This window comes from Drosophila albomicans, chromosome 2R (genome assembly GCF_009650485.2).
Source record: "Drosophila albomicans strain 15112-1751.03 chromosome 2R, ASM965048v2, whole genome shotgun sequence".
NCBI lineage: Eukaryota > Metazoa > Arthropoda > Insecta > Diptera > Drosophilidae > Drosophila > Drosophila albomicans.
In genome coordinates, this window is record NC_047631.2 from 3,949,618 (window position 1) to 3,970,926 (window position 21,309).

The 21,309-nt window shown below is 39.4% G+C and overlaps 7 protein-coding genes across 9 annotated transcripts; 5 read left to right on the forward strand and 2 right to left on the reverse strand.

Moving 5' to 3' along the window:
* The first annotated feature begins 457 nt into the window (after positions 1-457).
* LOC117574975 (ATP-dependent RNA helicase bel) lies at positions 458-5,132 on the forward strand. Of its 2 annotated transcripts, none has more exons than XM_034259039.2 (4): positions 458-915; positions 2,478-2,832; positions 2,909-4,786; positions 4,855-5,132. In XM_034259039.2, the coding sequence occupies exons 1-4, from the start codon at positions 871-873 to the stop codon at positions 4,965-4,967; spliced, it is 2,391 nt and encodes a 796-aa protein (XP_034114930.1). In that variant the 5' UTR covers positions 458-870; the 3' UTR covers positions 4,968-5,132. The 2 variants fall into 2 exon arrangements, with proteins under 2 accessions (XP_034114930.1, XP_034114931.1); XM_034259040.2 differs by having other exon boundaries at positions 2,909-4,777.
* Positions 4,854-7,598, reverse strand: LOC117573991 (protein SYS1 homolog). The gene is made up of 3 exons (XM_034257540.2): positions 7,343-7,598; positions 7,162-7,283; positions 4,854-7,095 (listed from the first exon to the last, which is right to left on the reverse strand). The coding sequence occupies exons 1-3, from the start codon at positions 7,505-7,507 to the stop codon at positions 6,900-6,902; spliced, it is 483 nt and encodes a 160-aa protein (XP_034113431.1). The 5' UTR covers positions 7,508-7,598; the 3' UTR covers positions 4,854-6,899.
* LOC117573994 (uncharacterized) lies at positions 6,496-6,756 on the forward strand. Its single transcript, XM_052007406.1, has one exon. It carries the CDS (start codon positions 6,496-6,498, stop codon positions 6,754-6,756), a length of 261 nt encoding a protein of 86 aa, XP_051863366.1.
* Positions 7,599-7,715: 117 nt separating the features above from the next.
* LOC117573990 (dihydroorotate dehydrogenase (quinone), mitochondrial) lies at positions 7,716-9,249 on the forward strand. The gene is made up of 2 exons (XM_034257539.2): positions 7,716-7,984; positions 8,045-9,249. The coding sequence occupies exons 1-2, from the start codon at positions 7,931-7,933 to the stop codon at positions 9,215-9,217; spliced, it is 1,227 nt and encodes a 408-aa protein (XP_034113430.1). The 5' UTR covers positions 7,716-7,930; the 3' UTR covers positions 9,218-9,249.
* LOC117573993 (SRA stem-loop-interacting RNA-binding protein, mitochondrial) lies at positions 9,235-9,714 on the reverse strand. Its single transcript, XM_034257541.2, has one exon. It carries the CDS (start codon positions 9,531-9,533, stop codon positions 9,264-9,266), a length of 270 nt encoding a protein of 89 aa, XP_034113432.1. The 5' UTR covers positions 9,534-9,714; the 3' UTR covers positions 9,235-9,263.
* Positions 9,715-9,918: 204 nt separating this feature from the next.
* Positions 9,919-12,253, forward strand: LOC117573989 (dual specificity mitogen-activated protein kinase kinase 4). Its single transcript, XM_034257538.2, has 5 exons — positions 9,919-10,285; positions 10,529-11,403; positions 11,470-11,610; positions 11,674-11,759; positions 11,824-12,253. Exons 1-5 carry the CDS (start codon positions 10,255-10,257, stop codon positions 11,996-11,998), a joined length of 1,308 nt encoding a protein of 435 aa, XP_034113429.1. The 5' UTR covers positions 9,919-10,254; the 3' UTR covers positions 11,999-12,253.
* A 2,838-nt stretch (positions 12,254-15,091) lies between these two features.
* On the forward strand, positions 15,092-19,797 carry LOC117576304 (probable cytochrome P450 313b1). Of its 2 annotated transcripts, XM_034260959.2 has the most exons (7): positions 15,093-15,570; positions 15,627-15,824; positions 15,882-16,073; positions 16,138-16,207; positions 17,033-17,159; positions 17,217-17,438; positions 18,736-19,797. In XM_034260959.2, the coding sequence occupies exons 1-7, from the start codon at positions 15,417-15,419 to the stop codon at positions 19,321-19,323; spliced, it is 1,551 nt and encodes a 516-aa protein (XP_034116850.1). In that variant the 5' UTR covers positions 15,093-15,416; the 3' UTR covers positions 19,324-19,797. The 2 variants fall into 2 exon arrangements, with proteins under 2 accessions (XP_034116849.1, XP_034116850.1); XM_034260958.2 differs by having other exon boundaries at positions 15,092-15,570; positions 17,033-17,438.
* Positions 19,798-21,309: the final 1,512 nt, after the last annotated feature.

Genomic DNA, 21,309 nt, shown 5'->3' on the forward strand with positions numbered 1-21,309 from the left:
GCTTCAGTTTTAAAGATATTCATCAAAAAATAATTCAAACGTATCACGAACATTACACATCAAGTTTTGGCATTATTCATACAAAATTTCAACTGCAAAGCAAGCATTTCTCAAACAAACAACATCAGCCCCGCATAGCGAAAGATCCAGCTAGTGTTTCAAGCTGTTCAAGGTTTTCAAAAACGATTTAGTACATACCATATGTATCTCAAAAACGATCTTCTGCAGATAGTTTTTCGATGACATTACGAATATAGATTTTAAAGTTTGGCGGTTGCACAAGCTGTCTGGCAACTTTTCAACCCAACTGAACTCTTTCAACGCAACCCTGTTATTGTGATAACGAAAGCAATTTTAGTGTGGCCATTTTTGGCTAGAAAGTATATTTCTGGTATATATTGAGCGCATTTTGTTGAAATCATCTCCCGGTCACGCTCCTCTCCACCATTTTTTCCCGTGTGGCTCGTTTTCGCCGTTGGTGTGGATAGACACGCGTCTGAAAGTTAAAAAAACGCGAAAGCGTATAAAAACCCTAAATTTTAAGCACAAGCTCAATTACAGCTTGTAATTGTGTCGGTGGGCACAAGTAGGCCTAGTAAATATAACCGTTTAATTCTTATTAATCGCAACGAACTACATAATTGTGAAAAGTACAACCTCACTCCACATAAGAACGTAGTAGCTTGTGGAACGTAAGAAGTTGTCGGAAAAAAACTAAGGAAAAACGTATAGACACGAAGTGCAACACAAAAGAAAAACAATTACATACATTAATTTTTTGGAAATTGCAAGTGTGCGCAAAATCAGAACAATTGCAAAATTTTCCTAAACGGAAAGCAAGAAAAAACAAGCAAGTGATTGGAGGATAATATGAGTAATGCTATTAACCAAAATGGCACAGGTCTAGAGCAGCAAGTAAGTACAAATGATGATAGTACTTTTATGTGTGGTTGTTGTTAGTTCGTAACGGTGTGTGGTGCAAAACAGTGGGAACATAATGGGGGGGGGAAGTAATATGCATGAGTATAAGAGATGGCGTGTGTGTAAAAGTGACGGTCGTGATACACTCTCATGACATACCCGTCTCTTCCCTTCGGTTGCTTATTGAACAATATTCGTTGTGTCGGGGGTCTACAAAAAATTTATTGATTTCATAACATACAAAATGTCTGGCCGTGGAGCGCACTACGTTTTTACATTCTGCAACGAACGGTGACTCATATACGTATACGAATTAATCGTTTGTGTGTGTGTGGATGTTTCCTCTCTGTTATTTTCAATTGTGTTATTTCTTTTGTAAAACTTTTAGCTTGCCTCCAAATTGACATGTTCATTGCTGTGTGTGTGTGTGTGAACGATAGAGAGGAAGTGTGTGTGCGAGTAGCCGCAATTCTAAACCAGTGCATTTATGTGTGTGTGTGCGAAAGCGAGAGAGCCAGTGGCGGCGTTCTCTTTGTCTTCGGTTGCTCCTCACGCACATGTGGAAGCTGAGTATTGTAAACAGCGTTGCCAGACATTAATGTAATCTTTGCAATATGTACACCTTTAATGCGCGAAAGCAATACTGTGACACCCTATACGACACTGCTGTAAAAACAAGTTCCACACTTTGCATAGCTTCTATTGCGGCTTTATTACTGCTCTTCTCTCGGTCTCTCTCTCTTCCTTTCGATGAAAACTGCGCTAAGCTTGATATTTTGTGTGTCAGTGTGTGGGTGGTGTATTGTGTTGTTGCTAGGCCGATGTCAAAATCCAAAAACCCTCTCAAACTAGTTGCGCTTATTTTCGCTTGATACGTATACAAATGTATCCATCTTATGTGTGTTAGTGTAAGAGAACATCTCGCAAATTAAAAAAAAGCATGTTGCCAACCGGGTTTGCTGAAGAGCTCTAAGCTTAAAAAGATTATACAAACATGCGTGTGTGTGTGTGACTTTTACCAACAACTTGATATTTCTATACCTCTTTCTTGTATTGTAACATCTAAGAATTCATTGAACTTGTGACGTCAGATAAAAGCTTGGCGGTTGTTCTTATACCTGCTTGTAGGGGAGGCCCCGTAAAGTATAAACAAATTATCTTGATCAGCAGAGTAAATCGAAAACAAAAATAAAGGTCTTGGTATATATATCACGTTTAACCGGCATTATCAAGAGAGACGGAGTATAAACCTAAAAAACATAAATAATAATATATAGTAATAAATTATATCTGAGAATTAGGGTACATGGATGATAAAAAGAATATTTAAATATGCCGGAAGCTAATTGCAAGACAGCTGCAGACAGAATGTTAAATTTCACAATGTTTAATTACAATGGGATATTTTCTGTTAAACGAATAGTCGTATTAATATAATGTTAATGTGCGGTTCTGAAGCAGCTGATGGTTTTAATATTGTAGTCTACAAATTTTTGTAACACATCTACATATTTGTTTGTTGATATTTTACTAATAGTTTTTAATTGTTTTTGCAGGTTGCTGGTCTGGACTTGAATGGCGGCTCGGCTAACTATAGCGGCCCCATAACAAGCAAGACTTCCACTAATTCGGTCACTGGTGGCGTGTATGTGCCCCCGCATCTTCGAGCTGGTGGTGGCAACAACAACGCGGACGTAGACAATCAGGGCCAGGGCTTTGATTCAGGTGCCGCACCCCCACGTGGTAACGACAACAGGGACCAGCAGCAGCAACGCGGCGGCGGAGAATTTCGTCGAGGCGATCGCGGCGGTAATCGCGGCTACAATCGCCAGAGCGGCGACTACGGAAGTTTTGGCAGCGGCGGCGGTGGTAGACGCGGTGGCGGCAATCGCTACGAGGACAACTATAACGGTGTGTAATCAATCAGTAATAGATAGATGAGCGTCGATTTTCATTTGGAAATGTTGCTTTCGATTTTAATTTTTAGGTGAATACGATAACCGCCGCGGCGGCGACTGGAATCGTGGTGGTGGTCGCAATTTCGGAGATAGACGTGGGCCATCTTATCGTGGTGGTGGTGGCGGAGGGGGAGCCGGTGGTGCCGGTGGTAATGGACTTAATGATCAGCAGGAGGATGCACAGCAGCCACGCAATGATCGCTGGCAAGAGCCGGAACGCTCCATTGGATTCGATAGCGGCGCCTCTGAGGGCGGACCAGGAGCAGGTGGGGGCAACAGAAGCTACAACAACCGCGGCGGCGGCGGCGGTGGCTACAACAATCGCTGGAAGGAGGGCGGCGGAGGAGGCGGCAACGTCGACTACACAAAACTGGGAGCACGCGACGAGCGTTTGGAGCAAGAGCTCTTCGGGGTCGGCAATACGGGTATCAATTTTGACAAATACGAGGATATACCCGTGGAGGCGACGGGTCAAAATGTGCCACCCCACATCACATCGTTCGATGATGTGCAGCTGACGGAGATCATTCGCAACAATGTGAATCTGGCGCGTTATGACAAACCGACGCCTGTGCAAAAATATGCCATACCGATCATAATCAGTGGCCGAGATCTAATGGCCTGTGCCCAGACCGGTTCTGGCAAAACGGCCGCATTCCTTGTGCCCATTTTGAATCAGATGTATGAGCATGGACTGTCGGCGCCGCCGCAGAGCAATCGCCAATACAGTCGGCGCAAGCAGTATCCGCTGGGCCTGGTGCTGGCACCAACCCGCGAGCTGGCCACTCAGATCTTCGAGGAGGCCAAAAAGTTCGCCTATCGCTCGCGCATGCGTCCCGCTGTCCTATATGGTGGTAACAACACCAGCGAACAGATGCGCGAATTAGATCGCGGATGCCATTTGATTGTGGCAACGCCGGGTCGCTTGGAAGACATGATCACGCGCGGCAAGGTCGGTTTGGAAAATATACGTTTCCTTGTCTTGGACGAGGCCGATCGTATGTTGGACATGGGCTTTGAGCCACAAATTCGTCGCATTGTCGAGCAGCTGAACATGCCACCAACAGGTCAACGACAGACCTTGATGTTCTCGGCGACATTCCCAAAACAGATCCAGGAGTTGGCCAGTGATTTTCTCAACAATTACATATTCTTGGCCGTGGGACGCGTTGGTTCCACGTCCGAGAACATTACGCAGACTATTTTGTGGGTCTATGATCAGGACAAGCGCTCCTATTTGCTCGACTTGCTCTCCTCGATACGAGATGGACCCGAGTACTCCAAGGACAATCTAACGCTTATTTTTGTCGAGACAAAGAAGGGAGCCGACTCCCTCGAGGAGTTCCTCTATCAGTGCAATCATCCGGTAACCAGCATTCACGGTGATCGCACGCAGAAGGAGCGCGAGGAGGCATTGCGTTGCTTCCGATCGGGAGATTGTCCCATTTTGGTTGCTACTGCGGTGGCAGCCCGTGGACTGGACATTCCGCATGTGACGCATGTGATTAACTTTGATCTGCCCACCGATGTGGAGGAATATGTGCATCGCATTGGTCGTACTGGTCGTATGGGTAATCTCGGTGTCGCCACATCGTTCTTCAATGAGAAAAATCGCAACATTTGTTCCGATTTGCTAGAGCTGCTCATCGAGACCAAGCAGGAGATACCCGGCTTTCTCGAAGAGATGCTTAGCTCGGACCGCGGACATGGTGGTGCCAAGCGTCGTGGAGGTGGCGCTGGCGCACGCTATGGCGGCGGCTTTGGCTCCCGCGATTACCGTACAACTTCTGGCGGCGGCAGCGGCGGACGAAGTGGCGGCGGAGGTGGTGGAGGCGGCGGTGGTCGCAACAGCGGCGCCGGCGGTGGCGGCAATTATCGCAGCAATGGCAATTCGTATGGTAAGTTTGGTGAGTGATTACTGCGTGATTGCTGAAACTATCGCTGACATTATACTAAATTCAATTATCAATCATAGGAGGAAGCTCTGGCGGTGGTGCTTATGGTGGCGGATCCTACGGTGGCTCCTATGGTGGTGGTGGCGGCGGTGGATCGCACTCAAACAACGGGCCCGATTGGTGGGGTCAATGAGCAAGGCCAGCCAGCCAACAAGGCAAGCAGCAACAGCATCGTCAACACCATTTCGACTATCGTCACTATTAACTAATAACAACAACCACAAACAACAAAATTAAACTACAAAAGCACAGAAGAAGGAACAGAAATGAAATAGATTAACGAGAAAAAAAAAGGAAACAGAGCCGAAACAGAAGCAGAAACCGAACATTTTGAACCGATAACAACTTTATTATATTTGCATATTATATGTATCTATATATATATATGTCGATTATATATATACTACAGGGGCAGCAAATGTGAAAGAGAAACTGTCTGTGTGCAGCGCAACCACAAATACTATATAAACTCAACATATACACAAGCACATTACACACTCACACTCACGTACCCATTTACAATAGCAAACGCATTACAAGTAATAATAAAAATTGTTTAAAATTACCATATATACAATGTATGCATATATGAACAAACGACAACTTTAAATTGCTGCAAATATTAAATAGTAGTTTATAAATCATGATGCGAATACCACAAACAACCACAAAACTGGCTCCCCAACAACAAACTACAAATATGCTAAAGCTAAGAGTGAAACCCATAAGAAGGCGAGCGAGAAGAGAATATATTAAGTAAAGGCAATTTATGAATTTTTGTCCATCTCGATAATTATCTCTTTCAACTATTGAAATCGATGCACAGAATTATTAAATCGATAAGCGATACAATTGAGCATGTACTTCAATTTGAATTGATTAATCGATGATTTTAATGAAAAGCGTAACTAGTAAAGTTATATATTAAAATTAATGGTATATAAATCTATATATAATTATGTACTATAATTTAAACCACACACAAAACAAACCATACAAGAGAAATCATTAAACAAAACATAAAAAAAACAAGTTTGCTAAAAATAAATCGAATAATTTAGCAAATGGATATAAATTGATTTTTATTCAACACAAAAAAATAGAGACAACTTATAGTATTATCTTTAGAAACAGCAGGACCTATGAACCGCTGTGAAATTCCACTAGAAAGTCTGTTCTCATATGATCGTTATGTCCATATGTGGGATATTTTTGATCTATGGAATTTTCCTATGTGGTAGTTGAACTTTTATACAAAATTCGAAAGCTTTTTGAGCTAAGCCATCTTCGTAATTAACCTAATCGCCAATTGAGATGTAGGATGTGCGCCAATTAGTAGAGTGAATTGAGCAAAAGCTCGTGGACTGAGAATCTGACATCTAACTTTCAGTCGAGTCTCTAATTTGATTAGATTAGATTAGGCAACATCTGATTAGGTTGTTGCATTCTGATGATCGTGGTGAGACGACACGAAGAGGAGAAGTTGATTGTTGTTCAGTCATTGTTTTTGCACAAAAACAAATTTGACAAATTTAAGTTATTTGTTGTTATTTACAAAGGTGGTTGGTTGGCTGCTTTTTTTTGTTTACGCGAACTCGCTGGTAGTACTCGCATCTGATCTAAATGCTTTTTCAATGAGGTTCAGTTAATTCCCAAGCATCATGCTGAAGACACCAAGCACCCAATGCTGGTCGCTATTATTGATCATTTCGTTGATCTTGACGTTTTTTTTTATGTTCACCTATGGACAGTTCGTGCCGCGTCAACTGCATTTTTGGAACCTCTTCGGATTCATGCGGAATAATGGCAGTGAGATTGAGGAGTCTGCGCCACAGCTGGAGTTCTTTATGCCGCCAGAGCCAGTTGAGAAGCAGCTGAAACTCAAGCGTGGTGCGCCTTTTATATATCAGATATTGCACTAGTTACATCGGATATATATTCTATTAAATTGAATGCTTAACTATACATATATTATTAAAAATAAATTACACATTCGTATGTTTAAGAGTAATTGGTGGCTTTGCTAGCATCACATTCAAATGTTTGTCTGGCTTCGTGGTAGCCCTCAAACGTCCGATTTTTGGTTAAGCGCCGCATACCCGACCGGAATCTCCTTCATCTCGGTTTGCAGGCAAAGGAACTCACCGCCAATGCACATTATGGTCGCTGTGATAACGTTCAACAGCCACCAAGAGGCATTTGCTGGAAACGAGCGATTGTACCACCAGCAGATGAGCAGGTGCAGCAAATGGAACGTGCAACTGCAAAATTAGAAAGGATCAGATATGTATGTGGATAATTAATATGTATGTATGCAGAAACGATACCTAAAGTCGAGGCAGAGCTTGGCACGGCGTACAATGCACCACAAGGCCAGCGATGCTACAAAAGCGTTTACGACAAAGGCGCAGATCACCAAACGACCACCCAGATCGTATATATGTATTTCCTGTAGAAGGAGAGTTCGAGGTACAACGTATATTGCGTATTGTGGTAGTATTTACTCACATGGTACTCGAAAATGTGGTCAAGTGTATAATTGTCGCCAGCCAACTTATTGGCCACGAAGACTAGCAGACCAAGGGAGAAATAGACGCAGAATTGCATTGACAGAATCTGTGACGTCAAGAGCGTGGGATCCCACTGCGTGTTGCGAAATGTGCCACCTTTCATTGCAAATATCGTAACTGTTTCCTCGATGTGCAAACTGTTGTTATTTATGCTGCCAAAATCCAACAACAAAACACTGACTCATCACTGGAGCTGGTTCATCGCAGGTCAGTTCGTGAGTTGAACTGGAACTAGCTTCTGACATCAAAATTGAGTGAATTGATGTTTTTACTTCTCATTTTAAATACATATATGATTATTTTTTGTTTCTTATCATGAATCAATTTTATTTTTCCTTTTTAAGTGAATGCTAAATTTCGTTCATTGCAATAGTCGACGTTAAATAAAACAATAGAAAATAATTTAAATAGAATTCGCTGCTAGATATAACGTGCTAAGTATGCATTAGGCAAAACCTAAATTCAATAAAAGAAAACAAAATTTTTAAACTAGTGGTACCACTAATTTTGAATCACCCTTTAAGCTATGAACCAGTTCAATTCGCTTCTGAGGACAATGTTGCAAAGCACGCGAAAATTTGTGAGTTCTTAAATTTTAAATGAAATTCGAATTATTTTTAGCACAGCCTTGATTTTCCAGAATCGCTTACGTTCCCTGGGCATCGTAACAACGGGCGCTGCGGCGCTATGCTTGGGTATCACCGTTTATCACAATCAGGATCATCTATTCCGCTCTTTTGTTATGCCCGTAGTGCGTCTACTGCCGGCTGAGACCAGCCACAATTTGGCTGTGTTGGCTTGTAAATATCGCCTTTGTCCAACGTCAAGCTACATGGATGATATGAATTTGCATAACTCATTTTTCGGGCGTCTCATCAGCAATCCAATTGGCATCGCAGCTGGTTTCGATAAAAACGCGGAAGCCATTTGCGGATTGAAAGACTTGGGATTCGGCTTCATTGAAATTGGTAGCGTTACGCCTTTGGCTCAAGAAGGCAACGACAAGCCGCGTGTATTTCGCCTGATCAACGATCGTGCCATTATTAATCGTTATGGCTTTAATAGTGATGGTCACGATGTGGTGGCGGATCGACTACGCAAATTACGTGAAAGAGAGGACTTCAATGCTGTTGTCGGCGTCAACTTGGGACGCAATCGGGACACACAGACACCGGTTAACGATTATGTATCGGGAATCAAAACATTTGGTCCCATGGCTGACTATCTGGTTGTCAATGTGAGCAGTCCTAATACTCATGGACTGCGAGATTTGCAGAGTAAATCCAAGTTGACAGAACTGCTCGAGGCAGTCAATCATGCACGTGCTGAGCTTAAGCACAACGAGAAAGTCCCAATTCTTTTAAAGCTATCGCCAGATCTGGATTTCGATGATATGAAGGACATCGTGGCGGTCATTAATAAAAAGAATTGCCGTGTGGATGGTTTGATTGTATCAAACACGACTGTGGCTCGTGACAATATCACTGACATAAAGTTTGTCAATGAAATGGGCGGCTTAAGTGGTGAACCATTGCGGGCACGCTCCACCATGCTGATTGCCCAAATGTACGAACTGACCAAGGGCAGCATTCCCATCATTGGCGTTGGTGGCGTCTCCTCTGGTCAGGATGCCTTTGAGAAAATCGAAGCCGGTGCTTCCTTTGTGCAGATTTATACTGCGCTAGCCTATGAAGGACCCGACGTTGTCGATCGCATTAAAGAACAGCTCTCCTCACAACTTAAGGAACGAGGATTCTCCAATGTCCGGGCTGCCACGGGCTCCAACTACAAGCAATATTTACCATCGAAATAACCTAATACAGAATAAAATTGTGTGTATATACATATATGTAAGCATTTTATTGGGTTGCAGTTGCCCGTTGCACATTGAGTACGCGACCTTCCAGAAAATGTGTGTTTTGATTGCTGGCGCTATTAAAGGCATCACGCTGGCTAAAGATCACAAAACCATAGTATTTCGACAGTCCCAATTGCTTATCGAAGACCACTTCGGCATTGGCCACATGGCCGAACCGTGAGAAATATGATTTTAGCTCCTTGCTGCTGATTGTCCATGGCAGATTTCCAACAAAAAGCTTGTAGCTGTTGCGTGCAATGTTGCTGGACATGATTATGTGTGAATAATTCTAATTAAGTAATATTTCCGCTAGGTTAGATTTTTGTTTACAATATTAACAGCGGCACAGGTTTAACATGTAGCTAAATGTTATTAACAGTTTGGTGGTAAATATCGTTTTGTCGGTTTGTCGATACTATCAAGGGACTATTTATTCATTATACCAAAGTTATCAAATTTATAATATTTAAATATATGTTCTTGTTCATTTTTGAATAGAATTAAATCAAATCTGTGAATTACGGGACCGCAGTGTACATTTATAACAATTTCGATAAATTACAGTTTTTCTCTTTCTATACAAAAACATCCCTAAAAGGCCGGCAAGTTGTTTGGTATAATTGTCTTATTGAAATTTGGTATTAATTTCTTTCACAAAGTAGATCACACAAAGTATTTTGTTGCACTGCTGCCTTTTTAATGTTTTCTAGTCTATTTTTATGTGAAGCGAAACTAAAAAAATGAGAAGAACTTAAATGTGCACGCGATTGATAAATACGTAATTGAGTTGTGCTCTCAACTAATAAAATAACAGTTGGCGTACGATTATGGTTTAATAGTCTTTAAGCAAAGTTCGCAGCGAAAATAATTTCGGCGCCCCCCGTTTGCGACGTGTATTGGGGCGCGGCGCTCTATTGAAAAACTAAAACGAATATTGCAAAGTAGTATTTTCATAATATTTTGGCTTGCGATTGAATCGACAGACATCTATAATGGCCGAGAGACCAAAAAATTTGTTTGCAAGTAAGTAATTTGCTTAAAATCTGCCCACGCACTCATGCATACACACATACACATATACATTTGCATTCGCATACATATGTGTAGCGCACATGTACATTAGAAAGAAACACACACTCGCACACGCAATGTAGAGATAATCATGACTGACGCATTGCTTGCTGCGAAATGCAATTGATAAGCTCAAAAATCATGAATAAAAATATTCACCTTATCTTATACGAATCTTCCCTCGTTTCGCATTAGCTGGACCGAGTCGGTCACGCATTCCACCTGATCAGCTCAATTTGAACAATCTTAGCATTCGACACCCGCCATCGTCTACTTCGTCAACATCTTCGGGTTCGACATCTTCAGGCTCAAGTTCCTCATCGCAGCAAAACAATGTTACGTTACGTTTTGGAGCCCAGTCCAGTTTTGTGCCCGCAGTTCCAGTACCCAGCAGCAGCAGCAGCTGCAGCGGAGGCGGCAATACAGTTGCAACTGTTGGAAGTGGTGGCATCAGCAGCACTGCAACGGATCGTCATAGGGAACGCATCAGGCAACAGGCATGTGGCAAGCTGCAGTTTGGTGAAGGAGCCGCAAACACACATCACTTCACATCAGATGATCTCGAAGATTTGGGCGAGATTGGTCGTGGTGCATTTGGCGCTGTCAACAAGATGATTTTTAAGAAATTGGACAAGGTGATGGCAGTGAAGCGCATACGCTCGACTGTCGATGAAAAGGAGCAGAAGCAATTGCTAATGGATCTCGAGGTAGTCATGAAGTCCAACGAGTGCATCTACATTGTGCAGTTTTACGGTGCGCTTTTCAAGGAAGGCGATTGTTGGATATGCATGGAATTAATGGACACCTCTCTGGACAAGTTCTACAAGTACATATTCGAGAAAAAGCAGCGGCATATTCCCGAGTCCATACTTGCCAAGATCACAGTGGCTACGGTGAATGCTCTCAATTATCTAAAGGAAGAGCTGAAGATCATACATCGTGATGTAAAGCCGAGCAATATTCTATTGCATAGGCGTGGTGACATTAAACTATGTGATTTTGGCATCTCTGGGCAGCTAGTCGATTCGATAGCCAAAACTAAGGACGCGGGTTGCAGGCCGTATATGGCGGTACGTCTTGACATTGCTTAGAGTAAATATTTGCTATTTTAAATGTTGGGTATTGTTGTCCTCTAGCCAGAGCGTATTGATCCCGAGCGCGCCAAGGGTTACGATGTTCGCAGCGATGTTTGGTCCTTGGGTATAACACTAATGGAAGTGGCAACTGGCACTTTTCCTTATCGCAAGTGGGGTTCAGTATTCGAACAGCTATGCCAGGTAAATGATTGTCATTGTCACGTTGAATGATGCGCAACTGTTGTAACTTCTCAAAATCTTTAGGTTGTCCAAGGCGATCCGCCACGTTTACATTCATCATATAATGGCATGGAGTTCTCTCAGGAGTTTGTGGAGTTTGTTAACACTTGGTAAGTGGAAGACGTCACTGCTAATGCAAGGTCAACTGCTCTTACCGTTCTTATCCCCTCTTAGCTTAATAAAGAAGGAAAGTGACAGACCCAAGTACAACCGGTTGTTGCAGATGCCATTTATACGGCGTGGTGAGAATAGCCATACAGATGTTGCTGCCTATGTGGCAGATGTGCTGGAGTCTATGGAAAGCGATGGTATCACGCAATTTACAACCAATCAGCCAGCGGAAAGTTAATCTAAAACGAGTCATAAAGCAACTGCAGTAGCAAACAAAAAGCAACACTAAAATAAAAAATAAAAGAAGATAAAAAGGAAAACTAGTATATTGTTGTCTACTTTGTAGCATTCGTAGTGAACGTAGCGCGTATTTTGTTAAAACAAAGAAAAAAAGCTAAAGAAAAAAAAAGAAAAGAAAAGATTATGAAAATTATTTGTAAAGAGCATATACATATAGTTTTTGTATTTTGTGAAGAAAACTGTAAGTTAAAACGCGTTAAAATGATTATATAAACTGTGCCCAAGTCGGTATTGTGTATTATGTTTTCTGTCAACGGTGTAGAATTGCCTTTTTGGTTTTAAATTGATTGTTTATAATTGTTAAAAAATAAAAGAAAAGCAACAGCTATAAAAGAACGACAACTAACATTGATGATACATGAAAACTGAAAGCAATATTTGTAAACATTTTTACACGGAATGCGAATGGAAATGAAAATGTTAACTAAACACCAATTTAAAATAGCCATAAAACCATAAACAACAAAAAGTTTCTGCTTCATTTAAAATCCATTTTGTAACAATCTTTCTTGCTTATTGAAGTTAAGTAAAAAGCTTTAAACATTTGCCAAGTGGCTGCATTTTTTGAATTTGTAGCAGAAATTATTAAATGCGAAATACAAAATTAATCCAATGATATGTAATAATATTAATTATAATAATAATCAACAATACATTAATAATACCCAGACACACTGACAGCTACACACGTTTTTATGCGTAGTATTTAGTTGATAAGCCATAATGAATATTTAGCAAAAACAAATAAATGTATTGTGCCTAAGTATAAACAAATTGATAAACAATTTAATAAATACACATGAAAAGTCACAATAAAAATGTAAAGTGAATAAATGAATACAAATTAAGGCAATTAGTTTATGTAGTAAGCCTTAGCCAAGCTTTTATACACACATACACCTAGGCCATGCCACTTTCTCACACCCACATCCACACGCACACACACACACTAACACAAAGACACGAATGCAATTGCACCGTCTAAGCTCCCGTCTAAAGCAAAAAAAAAAGAATATAAATAATCCATGCCAATGTCTTTTTGATTAATATTTATGCAAGCGCTATTGTGAAAGTAAAAGCAAATGTTTATTTTTTGTATACATATACATGCATATATATTTATACAACATAAAAGATAAAACCAGAGCAGCAACAACAACAACACATGCCACACTGCGTCCATAAAAATGTAATCTTTTACCGCACAAAGGCGTCACCAAGAAAAGATTTTATTTGGTTGTCCTTTGAATTTGTTGCATAGCTTAAAAAATTATTTAAATACTGAACTGTTTTCGAATAAGTCATGCAAATAACAACAAAGCGCAGATGTATTCAACTTTACTCAGGCACGCAAAATACAAAAACATATATTACAATGGAATCTAGCTGGGCGTTGTCTTTTTACACTTGTGAGAGTTTTTAATGCCAGTATCAAATTGGATATGATTCTTAAAGTTGTAATCCGATGGTTTGATTAACGATCTAATCAATGTAAAGCGTATGCATAATGCCATGGTTTGAATATGTTGCTACTGAGATAGTTACAAAATTAAATTACTAATATAATACTATTTTATTAATAATAGGATGCTATAGGAAGGGTATAAAAAATATTTATATGTATAGTATCCGGCAAATATAGAAGGAATATAAATATTAAACTAACAATTGCAATTAAGAAGCATATTGTACATCTAAAGGAAAGATGAGAGGTAAACAATCGTGGGATTACAAGTCGTCATATTTTTTGACAATAAGCCGTGTATAATTTTTTTTAAAGGGGAAGGAGAATATGTAACTTGTATATAGGGATACTACCGATACAGATACGATATTAGATAACGGATATTAGTAGCATATACATACCTACAAAAATATGTAGCATATACGATATACAATTTGAATGTATCCAACTGCAAGACGAATCCTAGTCAAAACTCAATCACTTAACCCATTAATCGGCTTCCAATAAATCCCAAATGGCCTTTAATTATAACAATTCTGAAAGCTGACGTCCACAAAATTGAGAAATATTCTTGATCTCTTTGATGAATATACATTCATTCACACATATACTTGGCTGATATCCCTACACACAGTAGAGGCGAGGATGTAAGTCGATAACTATATACATATATGGTAAAATCCTAACTTTAGCGTTTGCTATATAGATCAAGATAAGAGTGAACTCAGACCTCTCGAGGACCTACTACATAAGAATTTTCTCGCACTGTCCTAAGTTTAAGCAAAGTAACTAACTACGATATTAAAAGATACTCTCAGCATACATTCTAATTTGTAACACTTTCCCGGCAAAACAGAAAAAGTGAAGAAAAAAACAAACAAACAAAGAGAACAAAATATACAATAAGAATTCAATTAACATCATAAATAAATAACTAAAAACCTACAGGTGTGCAAGAATGATAATATTGTTGAAATCAATTTGAGGAATTTGATGAATTTGTAAAAAAGAGGGGAAAAAATTATTAGCAAATAAATAATGTATTTAAAAACTATACATATTCTCTCACAATCTTTTTGCTTCAATTATTCTCTTAAAGTATTCGAATTTTCTCTTTTACGAACAGCAATCTCGACATTGAGCCTCTTAATACTTATCACCTATTTGAAATTCAAACTCATACTTGTAATTCAATAGAGTCATGACGTCGTGCTCATTGACTCAGTAATTAACCAATTACTAAATCAAAATGAACTCATAACAAATATGCACATCTAATAAGTTGTACTGATGCTCTTTTGTGGATATAAAGTGGAATATTGAAAGTGATTGATTTATCTGACGCCTATGAAGGCGTTACAAATGTGAATTATTCTTATAATATTTAATGTTTTAATATTTCATCATTAATTTAGAATGATTAGATTATTCTTATTTATTGATTTATATTTATATATGTATATATTATATTTATTTACTTATTATATTTATTGTTTTAACTTATCATTATTAATTTAGTATGAGTAGATTATTGTTATTTATTTATTTATATTTTTCAGTGCGCTACCGAGCTACAACTGCCCCAATGTTTTTAACTTGGCCCGGTTACTAATATACCTATTGCATATCATAGGCTATCATAATTTGCTAGGCCTCGCGACTTGCATTCGAATGAATTCATTAGCGTGGTGAAACGTGGCAGACATGAAAAGTGACCCATTTTGGCTACAAATGCGTAATCACAATTACATACAGTATACAATATTCAATGGGCAAGCGTTAGACCTGCTTTTCGATTCGGGCTTCAGTACTACGTCGAACGCCATCGCGCACTTAACTCAATTACATATAGTTTTCGATTCCGATTTCGATTCCGCTTTGGATCAACGACATGCTGGTCGGGATTATACTAGCCAGCTGGCTGATAATAATATGGATATATTTTCTATGGAGTCGCAGGCGATATTATAAGATTGCTTGGCAACTAAGAGGACCGATTGGTCTGCCCTTCATTGGCTTAGGATTGCAAATGATGAATCCGCAGAGTGAGCGCTGATTATTTTCATGTTGCAGTATAAAATATAATAACTGAAATTTGCAGCATTCTTAAATTATATGGCTGGTCTCTCCCACAAGTATAAAGCTCCATTCATCTCCTGGATGGGCACCAAATGTTTTCTTTACGTCAACGATCCGCAGACTGTGGAACAGATCTTTAATTCATCGCATTGTACAAACAAAGGCGACTTCTATCGCTTTATGAGTTCAGCCATTGGCGATGGTCTCTTTACATCCAGCTGTAAGCCATAATGCTATTCATTTGTTTTTATATTCTATAGACTTATTTCATTTTCAGCTCCTCGTTGGCAGAAGCATCGTCGCCTTATTAATCCGGCGTTTAGTCGTCAGATACTTTGCAATTTTTTACCCATTTTCAATGCTGAGTCTGAGGTGTTGTTGGACAAGTTACAGATGGAAGGTGTGCAGAACGGCAAAAGCCTCGAGATCTATCAAATTCTGAAGAAAATCGTTCTAGAGGCCGCCTGTCGTAAGTATACAAAAGATCCTCAGAGAAGAGTGCTTATTTTAATGTCTTATAATTTCATCAATAGAAACAACAATGGGCAAGAAAATGAATTTTCAGCATGATGGTTCCATGGCCATTTTTGAGGCATACAATGGGTGAGTTAACTACCTTTTATGTTTGTTCAAAAGCTACTCGTAAACAGCAAGCAACGAGCACACAAGCTCCACCTAGCGGATGCTGTTTGCAATTTGAATAGACGACCACTCACTCGTATTAAATCTCTCATTTATGCTCTGAAAATCTCTTTGTAGTACACACGTACTTACTTTGTTTTGTAGTTAAACGTGTAAATATTTTGCCGCTTTGATTTTCCTATTCATTGTGAGTTTTATACATGCCTTTTGTGTCTGTAGGAAACGAGCATTAAGGGTATAACTGCGTCGCCAAAATCTAGTAAAGACCTTCTGCTTGTAATATCAATGATAACACCTTTTACAAGCATACGAGAGAAGGAAGAAGGAATTAAGAATTTTTATTTTGTAATATTGATAAGTATAAAACAAGTTAATTTTATACACCATTAGAAAGAAACAAACAAAAATTGACAACTTAAAGTTTAATGTTATCCTAGAAATCATTTTGAAAAGTGAAAGCCAACAACACGTAACGGACACACACAGGTTGCTAGATATGAATATCCCAAAACGAAATACGGGTATGTTATAGTCGCGCACACTCTAGTGAAGCTTTCTTACATGTCTCACCAAGTGGAAGGTGGGATAAGGTAGAGCCAGGTGCTGTTGATATGTTGTTGCCTATTAGCTAATTAGAATGTTGCAGCTTCTCGTATCCATTGAGTCGTGACTAATTTCTTGTGACACGAGTTGACTGCGCACTTTGAGTCTATAGCAAGAAATCGGGGTCTGAGCATTCTCCTAGTGTTGGTGTTTGCTTACAAAAGTTTGCACATTGTCTTGCAGCGTAACCGAAGTGTGTGTGAAGCGAATGTTATCCCCTTGGCTTTACCCGGAGTTCATCTATCGCTGGTCGCGACTCTTTGACCGTCAGCAGAAAGTCGTTGGTGTCCTGATTGGATTTGTTGAGCAGGTATATCGGATTAGCTTACTCTCTACAGTTCTTGCTTTTATTCACATAAATTGGCAGCTGTTACAGCCTGCCGTCTCCGTTGTGGGCGTCGACGACTGGGACGCGAACATGCCTCTGGAACAGCATCACTATCAGAAGCAACACGAACAGCAGCAGCAACATCAGTTGGGCACGAAGTCAAAGTCAATATTCATTGAACAAGTGCGAGACCATGTGGAACGTGGACAGCAAATGAGCTGGCAGGATGTTCGTGATGAGGCCAACGTAATTATTGCAGCGGTGAGTTCCTGTCTACAATGAACTATGAGTATGAAATGATTATTATACTATAGTAGAGTATACATAAATATCTGAAATGCCTGGGGAAATTTATATAGATTTGGAATCAGGGAAAGATCTCGTGGGAAATTAATTCAAAAAGTGTATTACCCAATCGAACGGATACATTTAATGAAATATGCAACATCAATTAACGATTATTTGAACTGAAATGTAGTCCTTCTACCTATTTTTGAGTGATGCAAAAGTTGAAGGCAAACCAAGCAAGTAATAAAACTACAGTCGAGTGTGCTCCACTGTGAGATACCCGAGACCCATTTTGAATAAAAAACATTGCGGTACTAGTATTTAAAAAAACGAATATACTGCAAATATACTAAAATATACCGAATGCCATAATTGGTATATTGACGCAGTACGAAATATATCAGATACAACATTTTTTCCTTACATACTTTTTAAATTTTTATCCGATCGCATTCAAATTCTCAGGAATCATAAATACTATAGTTAGTGTGCCTAAATCGCAGAGTCTAGAGATATAATTTTTCAAGTTCGTTTCAATTAATAATTTATAATGATTTGGCTTGGTTGCGATCAGATATAAATTGTATAAGTTATTTAGCAAATATTTTTGTATGGAAAAAAACGCCAAGTGAAATCTTGTTTTAGTTGCTTTCACTGACAATCTGGAATGTTTAGTACTCTATGGTACATTTTCAATATAGTACTCTTTAAAAATATACCTAATAAATGTAGCCTTCGGTATATATTAGTATTTTTGTGATACATATTTAGTATACTCGTAGAAGTTTTGAAGTATATTTTGAATGTACTACTCAATCAATATACCCATTAAATCCCGCAGAAAAGTTTAGTAGTATGTTCGGTATATTAATTCGGTATGTTTTAAGAATTATATTGCACTGTTTTGATTTTATTCAATATGGATAGCGGGTATCTCACAGTCGATTGTGCTTTTTTATTTGTTTCTTCGCAATTTGTCAGTAGACATTATAACTTAGTCTTAATTACAACGACATAATAACTAGACTATAAGTGTATTTTTTCTATTCCTTATATTGCTATTGCATTCATAGCATCATTTGCTTAATGCATTAGCTAAGGCCATGGAATATTCATCGTAGTAACTGGACATCCAAGTTATTTGTTATGTATACTACATCTTACTCATATCCATCGAAGTCTTATAATTAATTGTTGATAATTATATCATCGCATTCTATAATAAAAAAAATAATAATACACATTAAATTTCCATATTCTTCATTTTCAGACTTTTGAGACAACATCAACAGCCTTGTACTTTACCATTTTATGCCTGGCTATGCATCCAGATTATCAAGACAAAGTCCATGACGAGCTTCGAGCCGAGCTGCCTCAGTCTGGTGATATTACAATGGATCAGCTGGAGCGTCTTACCTATACTGAGATGGCCATTAACGAGTCGATGCGTCTATTTGCGCCTGTTCCGATGGTCTTACGACGAGCTGGACAGGATTTGCAGTTGCGTCGGGAGGATGGCAATTATGTGATACCAATGGGAACACAGATTGGCATCGATATCTACAACATGCAACGAGATGTACGAGTATGGGGTCCATTGGCCGAGACGTATAATCCAGAGGCGCACTTTGGCTGCAATTCAGCTACGCGACATGCATTTGCCTTTGTGCCTTTCACCAAAGGTCTGCGCATGTGCATAGGCTATCGTTATGCCCTAATGCTAATGAAGTTGCTGCTGGCCAAGATCTTTCGCAGCTATCGCATCAGCACGGATGCAAGGTTGGAGCATTTGCTTGTCAAGGGGAACATATCGTTGAAGCTCAAGGAATACCCTCTGTGCCGGGTGGGGCGGAGGTAATCAATTTTGACCTTAGCAACACTTGACCGAAGCCAGACTCACCTGAGTGGTACTTCATCAAATTGCTTCGGCTTGTTGCAATTTTCTAATTAAAAATGTAATTTTTCTGCCCTTTTTCTCTGTCGTTAATTGAATTTGTCGAAACTTGGACAATAATTCACTTTCGTTGAGAGCTTCGTTAGCACCCGCCATCGCTCCTGCTGACGAAAATGAATCCCTAGTTTGCTCTAATGGCCAGTTATGATAGCTCGACACTCTGCGTATACGTAATGTAACGCAATTGACTTAATTGCATTGCAACACCGCCTAGCTATACCATGGAAGTGTGTACGTTTTCACATTGAAAAGTAATCAAGAAATTGTGTATATATTCTAAACTTTGTTTGCCTTTCACAATTTAAAACAACAACACAACAGAAACGTATACTCGTACGTATACATAATACATAATAATTAGCACTCGCTTTAATAGCTGCGGGGTTCATTACTACAGCAATTTATGTACAAAAAGAAATTCAATATTAATAAATTATTATTTTGTTATAGTTAATATTAATAAATTTGTTTTCGTTTTATCAAGAACACTTTTCAACATGAGTCTTTCATTAGATTATTAATCACGTTGCAAAATTGAAAATGCAATCAATCCTTGACTTTTTCTGATTATATTCAATAACCATTCATAAGCTCTGGCCTATGGGACTATGTTTTTCTCTAAGCCATTTTGTGTTGCTTTCGCTGGCAAATGTTACGAACTCCTTATGTGGTATCTCAGACAAGTCAGACTTTTCTTAATGAATAAATTGCCACTGTGTTTCCCCTCAACCTCAGCACCCTTCAGTGTGCTCAGTGCAGCAAAGGATGCATAATTCAATGGTGGCCTGGCTTCAAGGCCTTTCACTCGGCATCCTGGGTCCATCCACCTCTTTGACAGGATTCAACTGCAGCGGAAGCCCTACAGCGCGTAAGTACGAGAAAATTATGCAATAAACGAGTCTGAGACTTGTTAACGGCTCAGCAGACAGTCAACGGTTTACGTGAAAATGGCGTGGTGCGTAGTGGGGGCGTGACGGTGTGGGCGGGTGTGGGGTCGGGGCACGACGTCTTACTATAATCACAACAGCAATCTACAACCGCATTTGGTGTGACCAGAAGATTAATTCAATTATTTCTAACAAATCAAATATACAAAAAACCAAACATTTTTATACCCTTCAAGAATGCTTCGTTAAATGTGAATATTAAAGAAAGTTTGCCGAATATAATGGGCTTCACGGGCAAAGTAACTTTTCATGTGTACCCTACAAATCAAACGAAGTAAATGAAATTGGCATAAATTCTGCTAACAGAGTGTTGCTAAGTCTGTTGCCTCTGGAGGATATTTTTGGCAACGATTCTTGCTGCTGAGGCCTGTCTTATTATTAATGAGCCAAACTTTAGCAAGTTTTCAATTAGTTATGCGCTTTCCATACGGTGACTTGGCGCATAATCTAGACAAACGTAAGGATTATAATAAAATATTTAGGTGGGCTCCCTCCAGGCGAGTCAAGCTCAGTTAAGTCAAATCAAGACGAGTCAAGTCGAGTCGGGCCGCGTCAAGTTAATTGACTAGCGACTGCTTTGTTTGTATAACTGACCATGGTTTTCCATTCAGTTCGATTAATTCAACTCTGTGGCCGTTACGCTCTCCTGGCCAGCTAATGTGATTAACCAACCGTTCTTCTTAATCTACATAGGAGCAGGCAAGGAGTCAAGTCCATCAATCTGGAATACGATTTTAATGACTGCTCAAGCAGTACGACGACCAAAGCATATTCAACTATGCAGCTAATTGGTTTGCGACAATGCTTGACCATAATTCCAATTATAACAGTTCACCTTGAACTTTACCACTTCCCAAAACTTTAATTCTTCAAGTTACCTAAATGTTTAATGTGCCCTAACATAATTTAGGTAATGTTAGCCCGTCAGATTCGATTAACAAGG

What these genes read in the sequence shown, in the direction of transcription:
- LOC117574975 (XM_034259039.2), top strand. Translation starts at nt 871, where the DNA reads ATGAGTAATGCTATTAACCAAAATGGCACAGGTCTAGAGCAGCAA. An exon ending in GCACAGGTCTAGAGCAGCAA is followed by an intron (nt 916 to 2,477) that starts GTAAGTACAAAT and finishes TTGTTTTTGCAG; the next exon opens with GTTGCTGGTCTGGACTTGAA. An exon ending in CTACGAGGACAACTATAACG is followed by an intron (nt 2,833 to 2,908) that starts GTGTGTAATCAA and finishes TTTAATTTTTAG; the next exon opens with GTGAATACGATAACCGCCGC.
- LOC117573994 (XM_052007406.1), top strand. Translation starts at nt 6,496, where the DNA reads ATGCTGAAGACACCAAGCACCCAATGCTGGTCGCTATTATTGATCATT.
- LOC117573991 (XM_034257540.2), bottom strand. Translation starts at nt 7,507, where the DNA reads ATGAAAGGTGGCACATTTCGCAACACGCAGTGGGATCCCACGCTCTTG. An exon ending in ACCACATTTTCGAGTACCAT is followed by an intron (nt 7,284 to 7,342) that starts GTGAGTAAATAC and finishes CTCCTTCTACAG; the next exon opens with GAAATACATATATACGATCT. An exon ending in AAGCTCTGCCTCGACTTTAG is followed by an intron (nt 7,096 to 7,161) that starts GTATCGTTTCTG and finishes CTAATTTTGCAG; the next exon opens with TTGCACGTTCCATTTGCTGC.
- LOC117573990 (XM_034257539.2), top strand. Translation starts at nt 7,931, where the DNA reads ATGAACCAGTTCAATTCGCTTCTGAGGACAATGTTGCAAAGCACGCGA. An exon ending in TGCAAAGCACGCGAAAATTT is followed by an intron (nt 7,985 to 8,044) that starts GTGAGTTCTTAA and finishes TTGATTTTCCAG; the next exon opens with AATCGCTTACGTTCCCTGGG.
- LOC117573993 (XM_034257541.2), bottom strand. Translation starts at nt 9,533, where the DNA reads ATGTCCAGCAACATTGCACGCAACAGCTACAAGCTTTTTGTTGGAAAT.
- LOC117573989 (XM_034257538.2), top strand. Translation starts at nt 10,255, where the DNA reads ATGGCCGAGAGACCAAAAAATTTGTTTGCAA. An exon ending in GTTGCAGGCCGTATATGGCG is followed by an intron (nt 11,404 to 11,469) that starts GTACGTCTTGAC and finishes GTTGTCCTCTAG; the next exon opens with CCAGAGCGTATTGATCCCGA. An exon ending in TATTCGAACAGCTATGCCAG is followed by an intron (nt 11,611 to 11,673) that starts GTAAATGATTGT and finishes CAAAATCTTTAG; the next exon opens with GTTGTCCAAGGCGATCCGCC.
- LOC117576304 (XM_034260958.2), top strand. Translation starts at nt 15,417, where the DNA reads ATGCTGGTCGGGATTATACTAGCCAGCTGGCTGATAATAATATGGATA. An exon ending in GCAAATGATGAATCCGCAGA is followed by an intron (nt 15,571 to 15,626) that starts GTGAGCGCTGAT and finishes TGAAATTTGCAG; the next exon opens with CATTCTTAAATTATATGGCT. An exon ending in CGTTCTAGAGGCCGCCTGTC is followed by an intron (nt 16,074 to 16,137) that starts GTAAGTATACAA and finishes TTTCATCAATAG; the next exon opens with AAACAACAATGGGCAAGAAA.